This window comes from Bombus flavifrons, chromosome 5, assembly GCF_040668555.2.
Source record: "Bombus flavifrons isolate JBK064 chromosome 5, iyBomFlav1_principal, whole genome shotgun sequence".
NCBI lineage: Eukaryota > Metazoa > Arthropoda > Insecta > Hymenoptera > Apidae > Bombus > Bombus flavifrons.
In genome coordinates, this window is record NC_138446.1 from 10,071,251 (window position 1) to 10,085,249 (window position 13,999).

Genomic DNA, 13,999 nt, shown 5'->3' on the forward strand with positions numbered 1-13,999 from the left:
AGATGTTTCCTCGTTGTCATTTGTACGCTCCGATGCGATTTTAAATACATTTGTCGACTTTTTAATCGTTTTGAAATGTATCAAATTATGCTTTGTAAAACACAGGGAAAATTACTTATAATTTATCGTAATACAAAGTACGGCGCTTCGCCATGAACAAGTCGTCGATTAAAAGAAAATTACCGAACGTCCTTCTCCATCAGCCCAGATAATTTTGTATACGATAAACCTATGTCGAACACGTTCCTCGCAAATTCTACATATTCTCCGTGTATATTTGCATATTTTATAAACATCCGCGGTCTAATCACCAGTGTCCCCATAGCGGAGCCAATAGAATTCAAAGGGCCGATAAGAGTCACCGTATTACGTTGCTCTCTCGCGATCTTCGCTCGCAAACAGTCCGCCAATTTTTCTGCGTTTATGGCAAAGTCCGAAGGTACAGAAACGCGCATTAAAAAATATAAAAAATATTCAAATTGGAATATACATTACAACACTACTTGTATTGCTCGCGTATTGCACATTGCACGACCGCAAGTTCGTCCAAATCCAAAAGGAAATATGCTACTAAGCACTGGAACTGAACTACCGGAATATGCAAATAAGAAGATAAGTATCGTGCAATAATTAAAAAATATACCACGATATTTAACAAAGGAAACGAATTTCTAAATATTTTAAAAATATAATAAACGCGCTCGTATAAAGATAGAATAATATAAACGTCGAAATAAAAATCCATGAAATCCGCAGTTCAGTTGCAAGTTTCTCCCTTTTGCTCTTTAAACTCTCGCACGCAGCATCGAGCGAAATTTCAATCAACAGGTACGCTCGCTCCTCGCGTGCCCGTTATCTAAATCAACAGGTTACTTCTTCCGCCGTTCTTTAGCAAGCGTTTAGCTGCTGTGTTATACGGCGGACCGATAAAGGGCTCGGACACAGGAAAGAAGAAAAGGAAAAAGGCGAGCACGACGAACGCGGCTCGTAGTGGTGGCTTTCTGAAGGGTAAAACGGTGCCGGCGAAGACAAGGAGAGGGTAGATGCAGAAGGAGCCAGAACGGGCCACCAGGTGCACCTACAGAATGGACATAAAACGAAGTGGGAACCATATGTTGATGCGGTGAAGGACGCCACGGCACGCGCCACACTCAAACTCCAGCTTTTACGTCGCGAGCATCGCTCACTCCTCTCGATTGTTGACACCGCTGCTGTTGCTCGATGAAACGACGAAACGATCCCGGTGCTTCGCGTACTTCACGTCTTTTTAGAATCGCTGCAAGTACAGGAAAATACGAGGGCCGATGGTCGACGATCGACGCTGACTTTTCGATCGACAACCGCGTGTTATTTTAAACGATGACTTTAACGTTTGCTGCCATACGACGGAAGACTGCCGAAGGTGGATGACCGAAAAGACATTCGTCGAAGTTTGGTATTTCGTTACGAGTGAAACGGAAGTTGAACTGTGTTTCAGTTTAGTCGAATCTCGATGGGTAGTTGTAACGAACGTTGTTGATTCCACACGATCGAATCTCGTAACGCGTGAAACCGGCGCACTATCCAGACTATTCCGTGATCGCGGTGCAAATATATCGCCAACGTGGAAACCTTGTCGATTAGTATTTTCACGAAGCAAAGTAAAAGTGTTTTCATAAGGTGGAAAGTAAGTGGAAGAAGAAGATCGGTCATCGATCGTCATCAGGATTCTACAGAGCCTAGGAATTCTTCGGATTCGCTGCTGTTGAGAGGAAAGCGTCACATGGAAATTCGACCCGATGGAACAGCAAAGAATTTCATCAAGATCGTCTTTCGAATTGTCGAGATTTCGCGTCTGTGTTGAGAATTAATCTATTTTAATGAGATATCGTTGGAAAGTAGCCAAGTGAGGAAAAGGATGGCTCTACTGTCGAACCACCACGAATACCCAGTTTCCACTGAGATCGTAACAACTACGTACCCGACGACGACCAGGACTTACGACACTTTATATCCGTCGCCGTACAATTCCCCGAATTACGACTCTATCAAGGTCGCATACAGTGAGAATTACGCGCACAAAGGTGAGATCACCCCGCAAAAAGGAGCAGAGACGATCAGTTATGGGAAAGAGGTAGTTGCGAAATATTCCAGAACGCCGGATTCGTACGAAAGAAGCTCGTTTAGCGTTCTGACACCTGTAACGCCTCAAAGGTAAGTTGATATTTTCGCTTCGAGTCCTGCGAATATTTCTCGCTTACTCGTCTTTACGATACATCTCCGCTAGTTGCGAATCAACGTTTCGTGTATCTGTCGCTTGTGCGAAATCGCGTATTATCGTAGCTTTGGACAAACCAAGTAGCGGTATACGTTCATGTAAAACGAAAGTTGTATGTAATTGTTTGAATGGAATTCAGTCGAAGTTGAAGTTTCCTACAGTGGTTTTTATTTCGACAGATATCGAAGGAAATTTCATTTGAACAAGTTTGGTAAGTAAAAGTGATTTTCCTCGTCATCTTCGTCCAGCTTTCGTGTAACTGCCTAGTTTCGGGATATGTTTTATCGATAGTCCAACAACGACTTCATCGTAATCGAACAGCATGGCATAAACGTTTAATACGGTTGTTCTATCGCACTTAATTTGCAAAATATAATCAATGTGTGTAATTATGATTATATATAATTATGAACGTCAGACAAGTGTGGAGATCATCGCGAACGATCTGCTTTTGCTTGGTTGGAGCGTGAAATGACATTAAGATAATTGCCAGTTTTGAAATCGTAACACTAGCGTTGTTAGCACAACGACTATCGAAATGACTAAAAATCGTAAAAACGATCTCGATGGTCTGTTACAACGCATGTATATTTAATTAATACAGCTGGAGAACAAACGATACGAGGTAAATAATCGAAATAGCTATAGTAGTGACGTATATGAGAAGGATGTACAGCAGCATTTTTCTTGCGAATGCGACTCGTTACGTGTTAATCGCGTGGCTTGAATGATCACGTTATAATCGATATAATTTTGATAGGTACGAGCCACAGCACGCGATAAATCACACCGCCTCTCCGGGAACGATGCTGCACGAGGACAGTTCCGTGGAGTATCATCCGCCAGCCTATTGCTACGAAACTCCGCCTCAAGAACAAAAATTTCAAAGCCTCGAGGCCGGCAAGCCAATGCAGATGATGGTCGAGCAAAGAGGCAATTGTTGGGAACCTGTTACATCGGCGCAGGTAAATCTCAATGGATCGTAGTTTTTAATTGAGAAGATCTCGCGATTTTGTTCCTGAAAGGAAATGACATGAACTTGAGTTGAACTGACGTGGTTATTAAGGTGGTGTCTTGAATTAGAATGTTCTAAAACAGCGTCTTTTTGTGATTTTTTTTAGACGGGAAGGAGAGAAATGAAGTTATTGAATTTTGAGGTATGGTTTTATATATATTTAACGAATACAAAAAAATTTTTTTAAAGTAAAAAAAGAAATTGTAACGGATTTCTAAGCCTATTTCATGGACTGCAGTTTTCAATCGGCGTGAAAGATCCACCTCGTAATTATTGACCGAAAGAAAAAACCAAAAAAGGATTAAATTATTATGTATTTTTCTTCTCGATGAACTAAAAAAGAAGGGCAGAAAATAGTGTGAAATTAAAAATTTTGGCGGGTTTAAAGAAAACATGTGTTTTATAAAAAGAAACAATAAACGTTAAGGTGCTACAACAATTATTTAAATAAACTTTTTGACGAACTTTTTTACTTCAACGAGAAGAAAAATATACAATAATTTAATCCTTTTTTGATTTTTTCTTTCGGTCAAGAATTACGAGGTGGATCCTTCCCGCCGATTGAAAACTGCAGCCCATGAAATAGGCTCAGAAATCTGTTACAATTTTTTATTTTACTTTAAAAAAAATTTGTTTGTATTCGTTAAACATATATTAAACCATACCTCAAAATTCAATAATTTCATTTCTTTCTTTCCCTTCTAAAAAAAATCTCAAGAACATTCTAATTCAGGACACATCATTAAGACGAAACACTGCGTACGCGGGAGAATGTAAACGCGTTTTATGAATGAAATTTATGAATAAATAAAATAGGTAAAGTTTGGAAGCAACGTGAAAATACGTATGTGCAAAAATTCCAAGATGTTTAGTAGAGAAAAGTATTTATATCAGGTTGTCCGAAAAGTTTCTTTCGTTTTAAGAAGAAATAATAAACGCACAACGTTTTTTGATTTGTTTTGTCGAATTACGTACGATGCATTTTCTTCTGTCGAGATAGACATCGTGACATTTCACAGACTTGGTTTCACGTTTGTATGAAGGTGCACTGTTTTAAAAGACACGTTTTGCGAAAGAAAAACACTTTCCGGACAACCTAATATATACATATCCATTTTATTTTATTATTACAAGAAATGTGTTGCATCTATCGTTTACTTACAAAAGGAAAGAAACTTTGGGAACAGCCTAATACATTTTTAAAATATCAAATATCTTGGAATTTCTATTGGGTTGGCAACTATTTTGTCATTAGGTGATAATGACAAAATCTGCAATCACTTAGTTGCCAACCCAATATGTGCATAATCGGATTAGCTTCAAATTTGATGAACAACGTGGTATCTCGTTAGAGTGGGAATCGAATTTCCAAATTTTCTTGGCAAGCAGTTTGCACGATCGTAGCTCCAAATTTTTCTACCAGATGTTAATTTCGATTCGCGTGACAGGAGCCTACGTTCGGACAAGCGAATTCAACCAGGTATTTATCGAAATTTACATGGCAGATTCGTGAAATCTCGTTTCAACGCACGGTGCTCGAACACGTAAACGACGTAACTAATCTGAACGAAGCTTCGTCTCGATACACCGACTTGTCGGATCGACGCGAGAGGCGAATAAAGGTTAACGAATGAACTGTCACGAATGAGAGATTTACATTGACGCAAGATGTGTAAATTGGTTTTGTAGAAACAAGTGTCGCCTACCAGCAGCCCTCGCAGAGGAAGACGACGCTCCAGGGACATTCCGCCATCGCCAAGCGTGTTGAAGCGCCGGCGTTTGGCCGCGAATGCGCGCGAAAGACGTCGAATGAACGGTCTGAACGATGCTTTTGATAAATTACGCGAAGTTGTACCGAGCCTTGGGGCGGATCACAAGCTCAGTAAATTCGAAACGTTGCAAATGGCGCAGACCTACATCGCCGCGCTCTGTGACCTCCTTCAGAGACACGATGGCAAGTGGCAGTGAAAAAGGAACAACTGCGAAAGGCCAACGTTCCAGTATCTACGTTCTACGTATGTAAACTATCGCTTACAAGTATTTAGAAAATTATTTTTCACGCATATGAAAATATTTTCGAGCCTAGCGATTCCAATGTTGCGTTAATTTGGCGTTAACTAATTGGCAAGGAAATTACAAATAAAACTGTAATCGTATCGAGTAATAATCGTTATAACTTGGTAAAATGTACAAGTAATCTTCTGACAATGTGTTTAGATTTTTAAGTCTGCAGGGCAATATTTATTCCATTGATATGTGTTGTGTGTATTGCGTTCTTAATTAATTTGCATGTAATTCGTGCTTTTTATTCGTGGATCGTACACGACTACGATCACAGACGGCTAATAGTCCAAAGATATATTAGATAAACTTATATATACAGGGTGGTACAAGCGGAAAGGGGGTGATTCTACGCGAAAAAAGAAGTCGAAAATATAGAATAAAAATTTTTCGTTTGAGGCTTTGTTTTCGAGAAAATCGACTTTGAATTTTAGCTCGGTACGCGTGCACTTTATCGCGTCTCGTTATAACGGATCTCACTGTAGATGGTTGTTTCGATGGAAAAATTAAAAAAAAAAAATTTTTATTCTATATTATCGATTTCTTTTTTCGCGTAGAATCACCCCCTTTCGGCTTGTACCACCAGTTACCAACCACCCTGTATATAATTAAATTATTATTAAATCGTTTTTAAATGTCTACGTATTATCGTAATCTATTTATATTATTGCTGTTGCGATACATATTTCGTATCACTGCGAATTTTCTGCTACGTATGTAGAATTTAACATAAAATTTCATTCGTTTAATGTAAATTTATTCAACGTTTTAGTCGATAAAACGCGCCAGAAATGATAGAAATAGTGGGAAAGCGTAATTGAAGGAGTAATAGGATAATTTAAAAGATCGGTGCCATTATTGTAATACCTAAATAAATACTAATTTCATAGACATCGTAAACATATTGTATTTATATTAAAAATTAATGCGAGATTGTAATAATTATTTATCGTTTAAGAAGCTTTCTAAATGTTTACTTATCACAACGTTTTAGATTCATATCTAGTACCATGCTCTTCTATTTCGATTTATTAGGTTGTCCGGAAAGTGTCTTTCTTTCTCAAACGTGTTTTTCACAACAGTGCACCTTTATACAAATTAAGTCTGTGTTTAGAATAAAATGGATCGCACGTAATTCGACAAAATAATATAAAACAAAAAAATGTTGTACGTTTATTATTTCCTCATAGAACGAAAGAAACTTTTCGGACAACCTAATAGTTTATGAACTAACGTTCAAGAGTAACGCCAGTGACTCGTGCGTTTATTGTATATTTATGTATTTATTGTGTAGCTAGTCAGGAATTGGAAAAATGCGATTTCGACATTTATCGAGCTAGGAACAATAATATTTCGTACCGTCCATTTGATAGAATAAATAATTCACGAAGCCAAAGAAGAATTGTTGAACGACGCGAAGATTCGAGGACGTCGAATAACCGTAAGTGATAATTTCTAGATTAAGTCGTTTAAAAGAAGATTCGTGTGAATATTATATCAATATGTTATGGGAAATTTATATCGATGTAAACTATTGTAAATAAAATACCCGAAGATTCGAACGAAAGATTTTCTCGTGTCTTGAAAATTTCGAAAGAAAATTAAAAATGATAATGTCTCGTAAGTCATTACGCATTACCCTGGTCCATCCAAATTTTTCCAAACCGAAGAACTGGTAGCTGTTTTCAAAGGCAAAACGATCGAACTTGTCGATCATCTTGAAAGCGGAAAACCAGAAAAATAAATTTCCAGGCTTTGATGAATTAATCTTCAATGGGAAACTTTCAAAATCGTCAGTTTAATAGACTAACGTTGAATTAATAAATTTGTCTATCTATGGAGTACGTGTAATTGCGCACGATAATACCTCGCCAGGGAATCTAACGATAAATAATCATTAAACGAATAAATAAAATTTACTCGTTCACACGTATTCATCGTGAAATCAACGTAAACGTAAATGGTTGTTTTAATAACACGTTTAATATATTGGTGTTTAATATATTGTTTAATATATTAATTATATTATATTAGACTTTCGTGTATACATTTCATGTGTCGATTTATAAACATACGGCGATAAGGGACCAATGCACTTGAGCTTAGCTGATCGAGAACAGGCTAGAGCAGATTTTCGTGGGTATAAGATCGTAATATAGTGAACAGAGTGACTTCTAACAGTAAAAAATCATGAGTGAAATGCGTATCCATTTTCGACATCTCATGTTATATGAATTTCGGAAAGGAAGTTCTGTAACAATTGCCACGAAAAACATATGTGCTGTTTACGGAGAAAATGCGCTTTTATCCCGCACCTGTAGGAAGTGGTTCCAACGTTTTAGAGCTGGGAATTTCTGTTTAGAAGACGAGGAACGCTCCGGGCGTCCTCCTCAGACAGACGAAGATAAAATTCGGGATCTTGTTGAAAAATCACGAAGTTTGACAGTTCAAGAGATGTCAAGTGTTCTGAAAATACCTAAGACAACGATTCATAGGTGTTTAAAAAAAATGGGGATGGTGTCAAAGTTGAACGTTTGGGTGCCCAATGAACTTACGGAACGGAACCGTCTTGAACGAACGACAGCGTGCATGTCATTACTTGCGCGTAATAAATATGAGCGCGTATGAGCCATTCCTTAAACGTCTGGTAACTGGTGATGAAAAGTGGATACTTTACGAAAACCCTGAACGGAAACGTAGCTGGTCCCAACGAAATCAGCCACCTCAACGCTGTGCAAAACCAGGGTTACATCCACGTAAAGTTCTTTTGTGTGTATGGTGGGATTATAAAGGAATACTCTATTTTGAACTTTTATCTAGTGGTGATACCATTAATTCAGACAAATATTGCACTCAGTTAGGTAAATTAAGGGAAGCGCTAGCTGAAAAACGACCAGGTTTAGTGAATAGGAACAACGTTATCTTCCATCACGACAACGCTAGACCGCATGTCGCGAAAAGCGTTACAAAAAAATTGTCTGAATTTAATTGGGAAATTTTACCACATCCCCCATATTCCCCAGACATTGCCCCATCTGATTACCACCTGTCCAGAGCATTACAACACTTTTTAGTAGGTAAAAAATTTGAAAATATTGACATTCTCAAAAATAGCTTAGAAAATTATTTCAAAGAGAAACAAGAGAACTTTTATCAAGATGGAATAATGGCCCTACCAGAAAAATGGGAAGAAGTTGTACAACGAGAGGGGGATTACATTTTTTCATGAAACTGAAAGATATGTAAACGATCTTAACATATATAACCGTTCGAAAAACGGCACGAACTTATGGGATGACCTAATAACATAGCGTTATTACTACGCTATAAGATACGTATAAGATAAGCTACGTATAAGATAAGAATAGCGGAAAAACTAAACTGAAAGAATCTTTTGCGATTCATAAGGAAAACGATAAAGATATTATCTACAGAATTTCCAAAGTAACGTTCAGCAGGTTGCCCTGTCGAAGTCTTGGAATTTCGTTCGTAAGAAATTAAAAAGGAACATTGGTTGGCGATGGAACGGATAGAAAAGGATGACAGTGATCGGCAATCCTTTTCCATGCGGCAGATTGGCAAGATTGAAAGAAAAAAATGTCTGTTTGGAGGTGCGTGGGCGGACAGCGGCACGTGCCGCACAATAGAACTCGTTAGTAGCTTTGCATGGACTCTTTCGTTTCTCTTTTTCTCCAAACGAAGATCCACCTTTCTGTAATAAATAGGCATTCCTTCCAATCTTAGATGCTCGATGATTGGAGATCATTAATTACTCGGATGGGCACGTGCCACGACTCGTATACTTCGCGAAGGCTAAAACGAGATCACGAGATTCCTGGAAATACATGGAACGGAGTAAAATTCAGAACCAAAATGTTGGTCGAGTAGAAATAAATTGAGAAAAATAATTTGTTCGTAGCACGATTCACTCTGATATAATTTCGTAGAGGACTTGTGTAGAGGATTGTTGATCGTGAGATTTGTTAGACGAGATTGCTCGTTGTTGAAATCCTCAAGTATATTTAAAATGTTAAATAAATAAATACAGCCACCGTTCGCAAAGACGGATTTGTTAAGACAGTGTACAAGTTGCAAAATAAACTCGTTGATAACTGATCGATACTCGGTAGATACTCGTTGGTAATTAAAATCTTTTCGGTTGCGTTTTATTTATTCTGGTCGGGGGAGAGTCGGACAATTCAAATTTGTCTTTGTTCGACGGTTGCACGTAGCAGCGACATTGTTTTGCCCGGAATTTATTTATTATTACGTTACGTGTTTCCTAACGATATTGATACTCCGAGGTAAAACAACAGTATAATTTGCATTGTTTTCTAGCTCATGTGCAGCTGCAATTCACTTGATTCATCTTCCACGTTTTCATGATTTTTTTCATTTTCATGATACGAGCGATTATTACGTCGATAGTGGATTTTACATTGAAATTTTTAATCATTTACCTTTTACGAATAGAAACTGTGATCGTCTCACCAAATACGTACATCGTCCTGCTCGTGTATTTTCGACTTTCTCAAAAATTGCAACCGGCAAAAGCATATAAACCTACGTGTAACAGATAATTAGAAACATTTCAATGAATCTTGGAAAATCGATCGTTCGATTAAATCAAAATTGCAACTGTTAAAACCATTTACGTAAACCGATATTCTCAAAAGTCGTAAAGCTCGATCTAATAAGCTCGAGTGAGTTTGTTGGTCGCTTATTACAGTCGTTGATACGATTGTACATAATTAGAAACAAAGTTGAAAATAAATTATTTTATTTATCACCTTCCCTCGGAGTTATGCGAATCGAACAAATAACAATAATCGTATGGGCAAAACGCGTATGTACCAACTTCTACATGGAATTAATATCGATAACGATGATGATAAAAAGGAGATGGAACAAAAGGCGAATCAGCATCAGCAGAGGTATCGTATTTTCACGAGATCTTCGATATAAAAGCGTGAAAGTGTAAGAGCGAAGAAACACGCGTGAAAGTGTAAGAGCGAAGAAACACGCGTGAAAGAGTAAGAGCGAAGAAACACGCGTGCGTATCCTTTTTTCTGTCGATGAAGATTTCGAGGAAATTCGACTCGCTGTCAAAGAGACGTACGCCTGGACGTTGCGTGTAATCGAATTAGCGACGCGAACGAAGAGTGACAAAAGAGTACAATCGTGAAATTTCTGAAAAAGACAACACGTTTCAGTTGCAAGCTGAACGCTGAAACGACGTTCGTCTGACAACTGAAACGTGTGTTTGGTTTAATGGAGCACGCGGGGAAAGAACAGAGCAGAGAATTCACGAGACGAATTTGACCGAGCTGAGAGCTGGAGTTAGGGCGTGACCAAAAGTGATCGACTTTTCGAAATTGCTATTTCAGGTAAAATTCGTGCCGCTTACGATCTTTCACGCTGGTTTATTCGACGGCACAAAACCGCAATTTTCGCACTTCTCTCGTTGACTCTTTGTCGCGTAATCCGATTGTAGTTTTTCGTCTGCGTAAAATTCGGAGTAAGAATATGGAAAATATTATTCCAAGTAACCAAATTATTCTTTTTTTATCTAATCGACCGACACTTTTCGTTAGGAAAGCGAGGGTAACGATGCCTATTGGTTATGACCCACTTTAATGAATGAAAATAGGCGGAAGAAGCCTCCTACAAACGTGGCTCATGGCTGCCATTGTTCATGGAAAACTTAAGCTTTTCCCGTTAAATAAGTACCTGCTTTCTCTGCCATTTTCAAGAACGAATAATAAACCTAAGGACTGTTCTAAAGACCATCCATAAATCGAATATCTTTGCAATTTCGTTATAAAGATTCTGTTTATGGTGGTTCCTTAGATTTATTAGGGTGCGTGGGCCTTTGACGGTCAGACAATGAACGACGTCACACGGACCATTACGGACTCGACGTAATAAAGCTTCTCGTAAATATTGCGATTTGAACAGTAATGTTGTTTCAAATGTTTTAACATTACGAAAAAATATTATTAAGGGGGTATTCTGGTCTAGAAATTTGAAAAAATCGAAAAATTTTTTTTTCATATTTCCAAAGTTTAGACATTCAAGAATATTCCCTTAAAAGGATTTTTCAAAATTTCAATTGTTTTATGTGTTACAGCCATTTTTGTGACGAATGAATAGTGAATGAATAGTAAACGGTAGACGTTGTCCGAGTAAACTTGTCTCAAAACTTTAAACGCGTTTTTCTCGAAACTACACTTTTCGAGTTGGCGTGCACGATATCTCAAGTTCTAATGAACCGATTTATTTTAAATTTGGTCTGAATATTCCTTATATACTTCTCTATCGTCCGGATCACGCTCAGCTCAAAATCTTTAATATTACGATTTTTTAAACGTTCGGAATTGTCAAAAAAACGTGCGAAATAAGAAATTTTTTTTTCAAACGGCCGTCATTTTGTGAAAAAATGTTGTATTGACTTTTCCAAGGTTCAAACGATAGCGGCATCCATACTAATTAAGAATCCGTTCGCATTTTTTATTTCAGATGACCAGAAGAGTTGATATCATGCACGCCACGACACCCCATTTTTTTGGCAGCACCCACTTTGCCAGCTCATAACTTTTTAAATATTGATTTTTTTTTTTCAGTGAAATTTTTACGTAATCTCGAAATATCAATAAACAAATGCTAAAAAGAAGGATAGCAAAAATATTTTTTGTTTCGCTTGTACAGAGCTTCAAAAATCGCCCGAAATTCATGCCTCTAGACCAGAATACTCCCTTAAGAATATTTATTATATGCGAGGATGTCGTTACGTCCTTTCCAGATCTCAATGTATCGGCAACCTTTGGGCAGAACTGTAAATTATAACGTTGAAATAGTTGGACAGCAATTTGGTCATAGAGGGGAAACAGCAACGAAAGGGCGGTTTCAGAGTTAAACTCGCGCGCGACCGACGATTCTTTGGCAGAAATTACACCCTAATTGCTGTGACGTGTTGTTCGATAACGAGCTATAGCCACGGTTCCAAGTGTACGGCATCCTAAAGGAAGAACGATTCGTTCCAGGTTTGCGAGACCGAGCGTACCATTGAGAATTTTGTGACACCTCGCTACCCTTATGGTGTCAAAGCCAGCACCCTCTATGGAATTACGACCCCAGCCACTCCGTGTCGAAAGATTTTGCCACCGCTCTCTTTCTCTCTCACTTTTCGACCGCAAAACTCGTTAACCCTTTTCGTGATGAAAACTCTCGTTGACCTAACCCGCAAGAAACTGGAACCCGTAGGATAGTTTGTGTTGGAAAAACCTAGTCTGACCTGGCTTCAGAGAAATAACACGCTTGAAATTCGTCTCGAGTACTCCCATGGCGCCGTGTTTCTTAGTTTTTTTTTTTTCGGAATCCATTGTGTTTGTCCAGTATAACGTAGACTTTCCTGGAATCGGGGGAGCGGAAAGAATCGAGGGAGGAATCGAAACGATATCCGAAAATGGCACGGTGTTCTGTTCGTACCGTTTCGTAGAGAAATTCAAAACAATCTGAGAGATTAAATTACCGAAAGTTGCATAACAATACAAAGATAAATTTTATTGTATACTAGATTGGTAGATGAAGATTTCAATTCGTTTATGGAATATCTGGAGACGTTCGCTAAGAATCTTTTGTTCAAGTGGCATTTTTTCACTTATATTCGTAAATTATATTTGCAGAAATTATATTACATTTGCGCTATAATTATAACATAACCAGGAAATAAACCTGTTTTAAGTTTGTTTTCTTAGAGTGCTGAATACTCGCGGCCTATGCACTCCGCGCGACCAGCGCTGACGATCGCTGTGGACGGAGTACTTTTTCGCTAGACTGAACTCCGTTGATTGACTATTCAAAGCGGAAATCGTAATAAGTTATAGTAATTCTTTTGCACGAGATTAAATGATTCAAGAGCGTTATTTTTTAGTATTAATTATTTATTATAAACATTGAAATTTACAATAAACTAGAATTTGGGTAATAAACTAGAAAACAATGAACTAGAAAACTAAATTTAGTAAATATAACACAAGTTAATAATTCAGTTGTGTGTGAAAAATTTCAGAACAATTATCGATACGTTTCTGCATTCGTATCGCGTGTAGCTCCTTCTCTTATTTTTACACAAACAACACATTTTCTCTCGATAATTGTATTGTGCCGGCACAATTAGGGCATTTTGATGGAAAATGTCTATCAATTAAACGAAATGGTAAATCCTCGGACTTTCTCTTTCCTCCTCCTACCATGCTTCTACGTTGGAGATATTTTCGTAAAATGTCTCTTATCAACGCTAAATGAAATTCACTAAATTTTTGTTCCGAAGCAGTAGACTTTTGATATAAAATATATGCATTATATATAAGGAATGCATTTATATTTATGTCACACAAACGTAATGGTATTACTTCTGCGTAGGTGTTCGGAAAAATTGACAAACGCATACATGTGTCCTTAGTCCACACCGATAGCTTTCGCCAGACGCATATATGCGTCCATAGCACTCTAAGGGTTAAACAAATTATAGAAATTGAAAGAATTCTTTCTTACCTTTCTCTAGTAAGATATAAACTTATAGTTACGCTATAAGCAACGAGACAGCAATTTAGGTAAAAATGGGATGCTGTTAAAAAAAGTCGAAGAACGAAGAAAACTGTCAA

General features: G+C 37.8%; 1 protein-coding gene and 1 long non-coding RNA gene across 2 annotated transcripts in view; one reads left to right on the plus strand and one right to left on the minus strand.

The window, feature by feature from the left end:
- Window positions 1–1,769: 1,769 nt before the first annotated feature.
- On the plus strand, window positions 1,770–5,240 carry LOC138180176 (uncharacterized). Its single transcript, XM_069113751.1, has 3 exons — window positions 1,770–2,193; window positions 3,018–3,222; window positions 4,962–5,240. The coding sequence occupies exons 1-3, from the start codon at window positions 1,898–1,900 to the stop codon at window positions 5,238–5,240; spliced, it is 780 nt and encodes a 259-aa protein (XP_068969852.1). The 5' UTR covers window positions 1,770–1,897.
- LOC138180179 (uncharacterized) overlaps window positions 2,756–13,999 on the minus strand; it is a 30,683-nt gene continuing 19,439 nt past the window's right edge. Inside the window, exon 3 of the long non-coding RNA XR_011173222.1 lies at window positions 2,756–3,275. This is a non-coding gene — a long non-coding RNA (uncharacterized LOC138180179). The remainder of the gene's footprint in view (window positions 3,276–13,999) is intronic.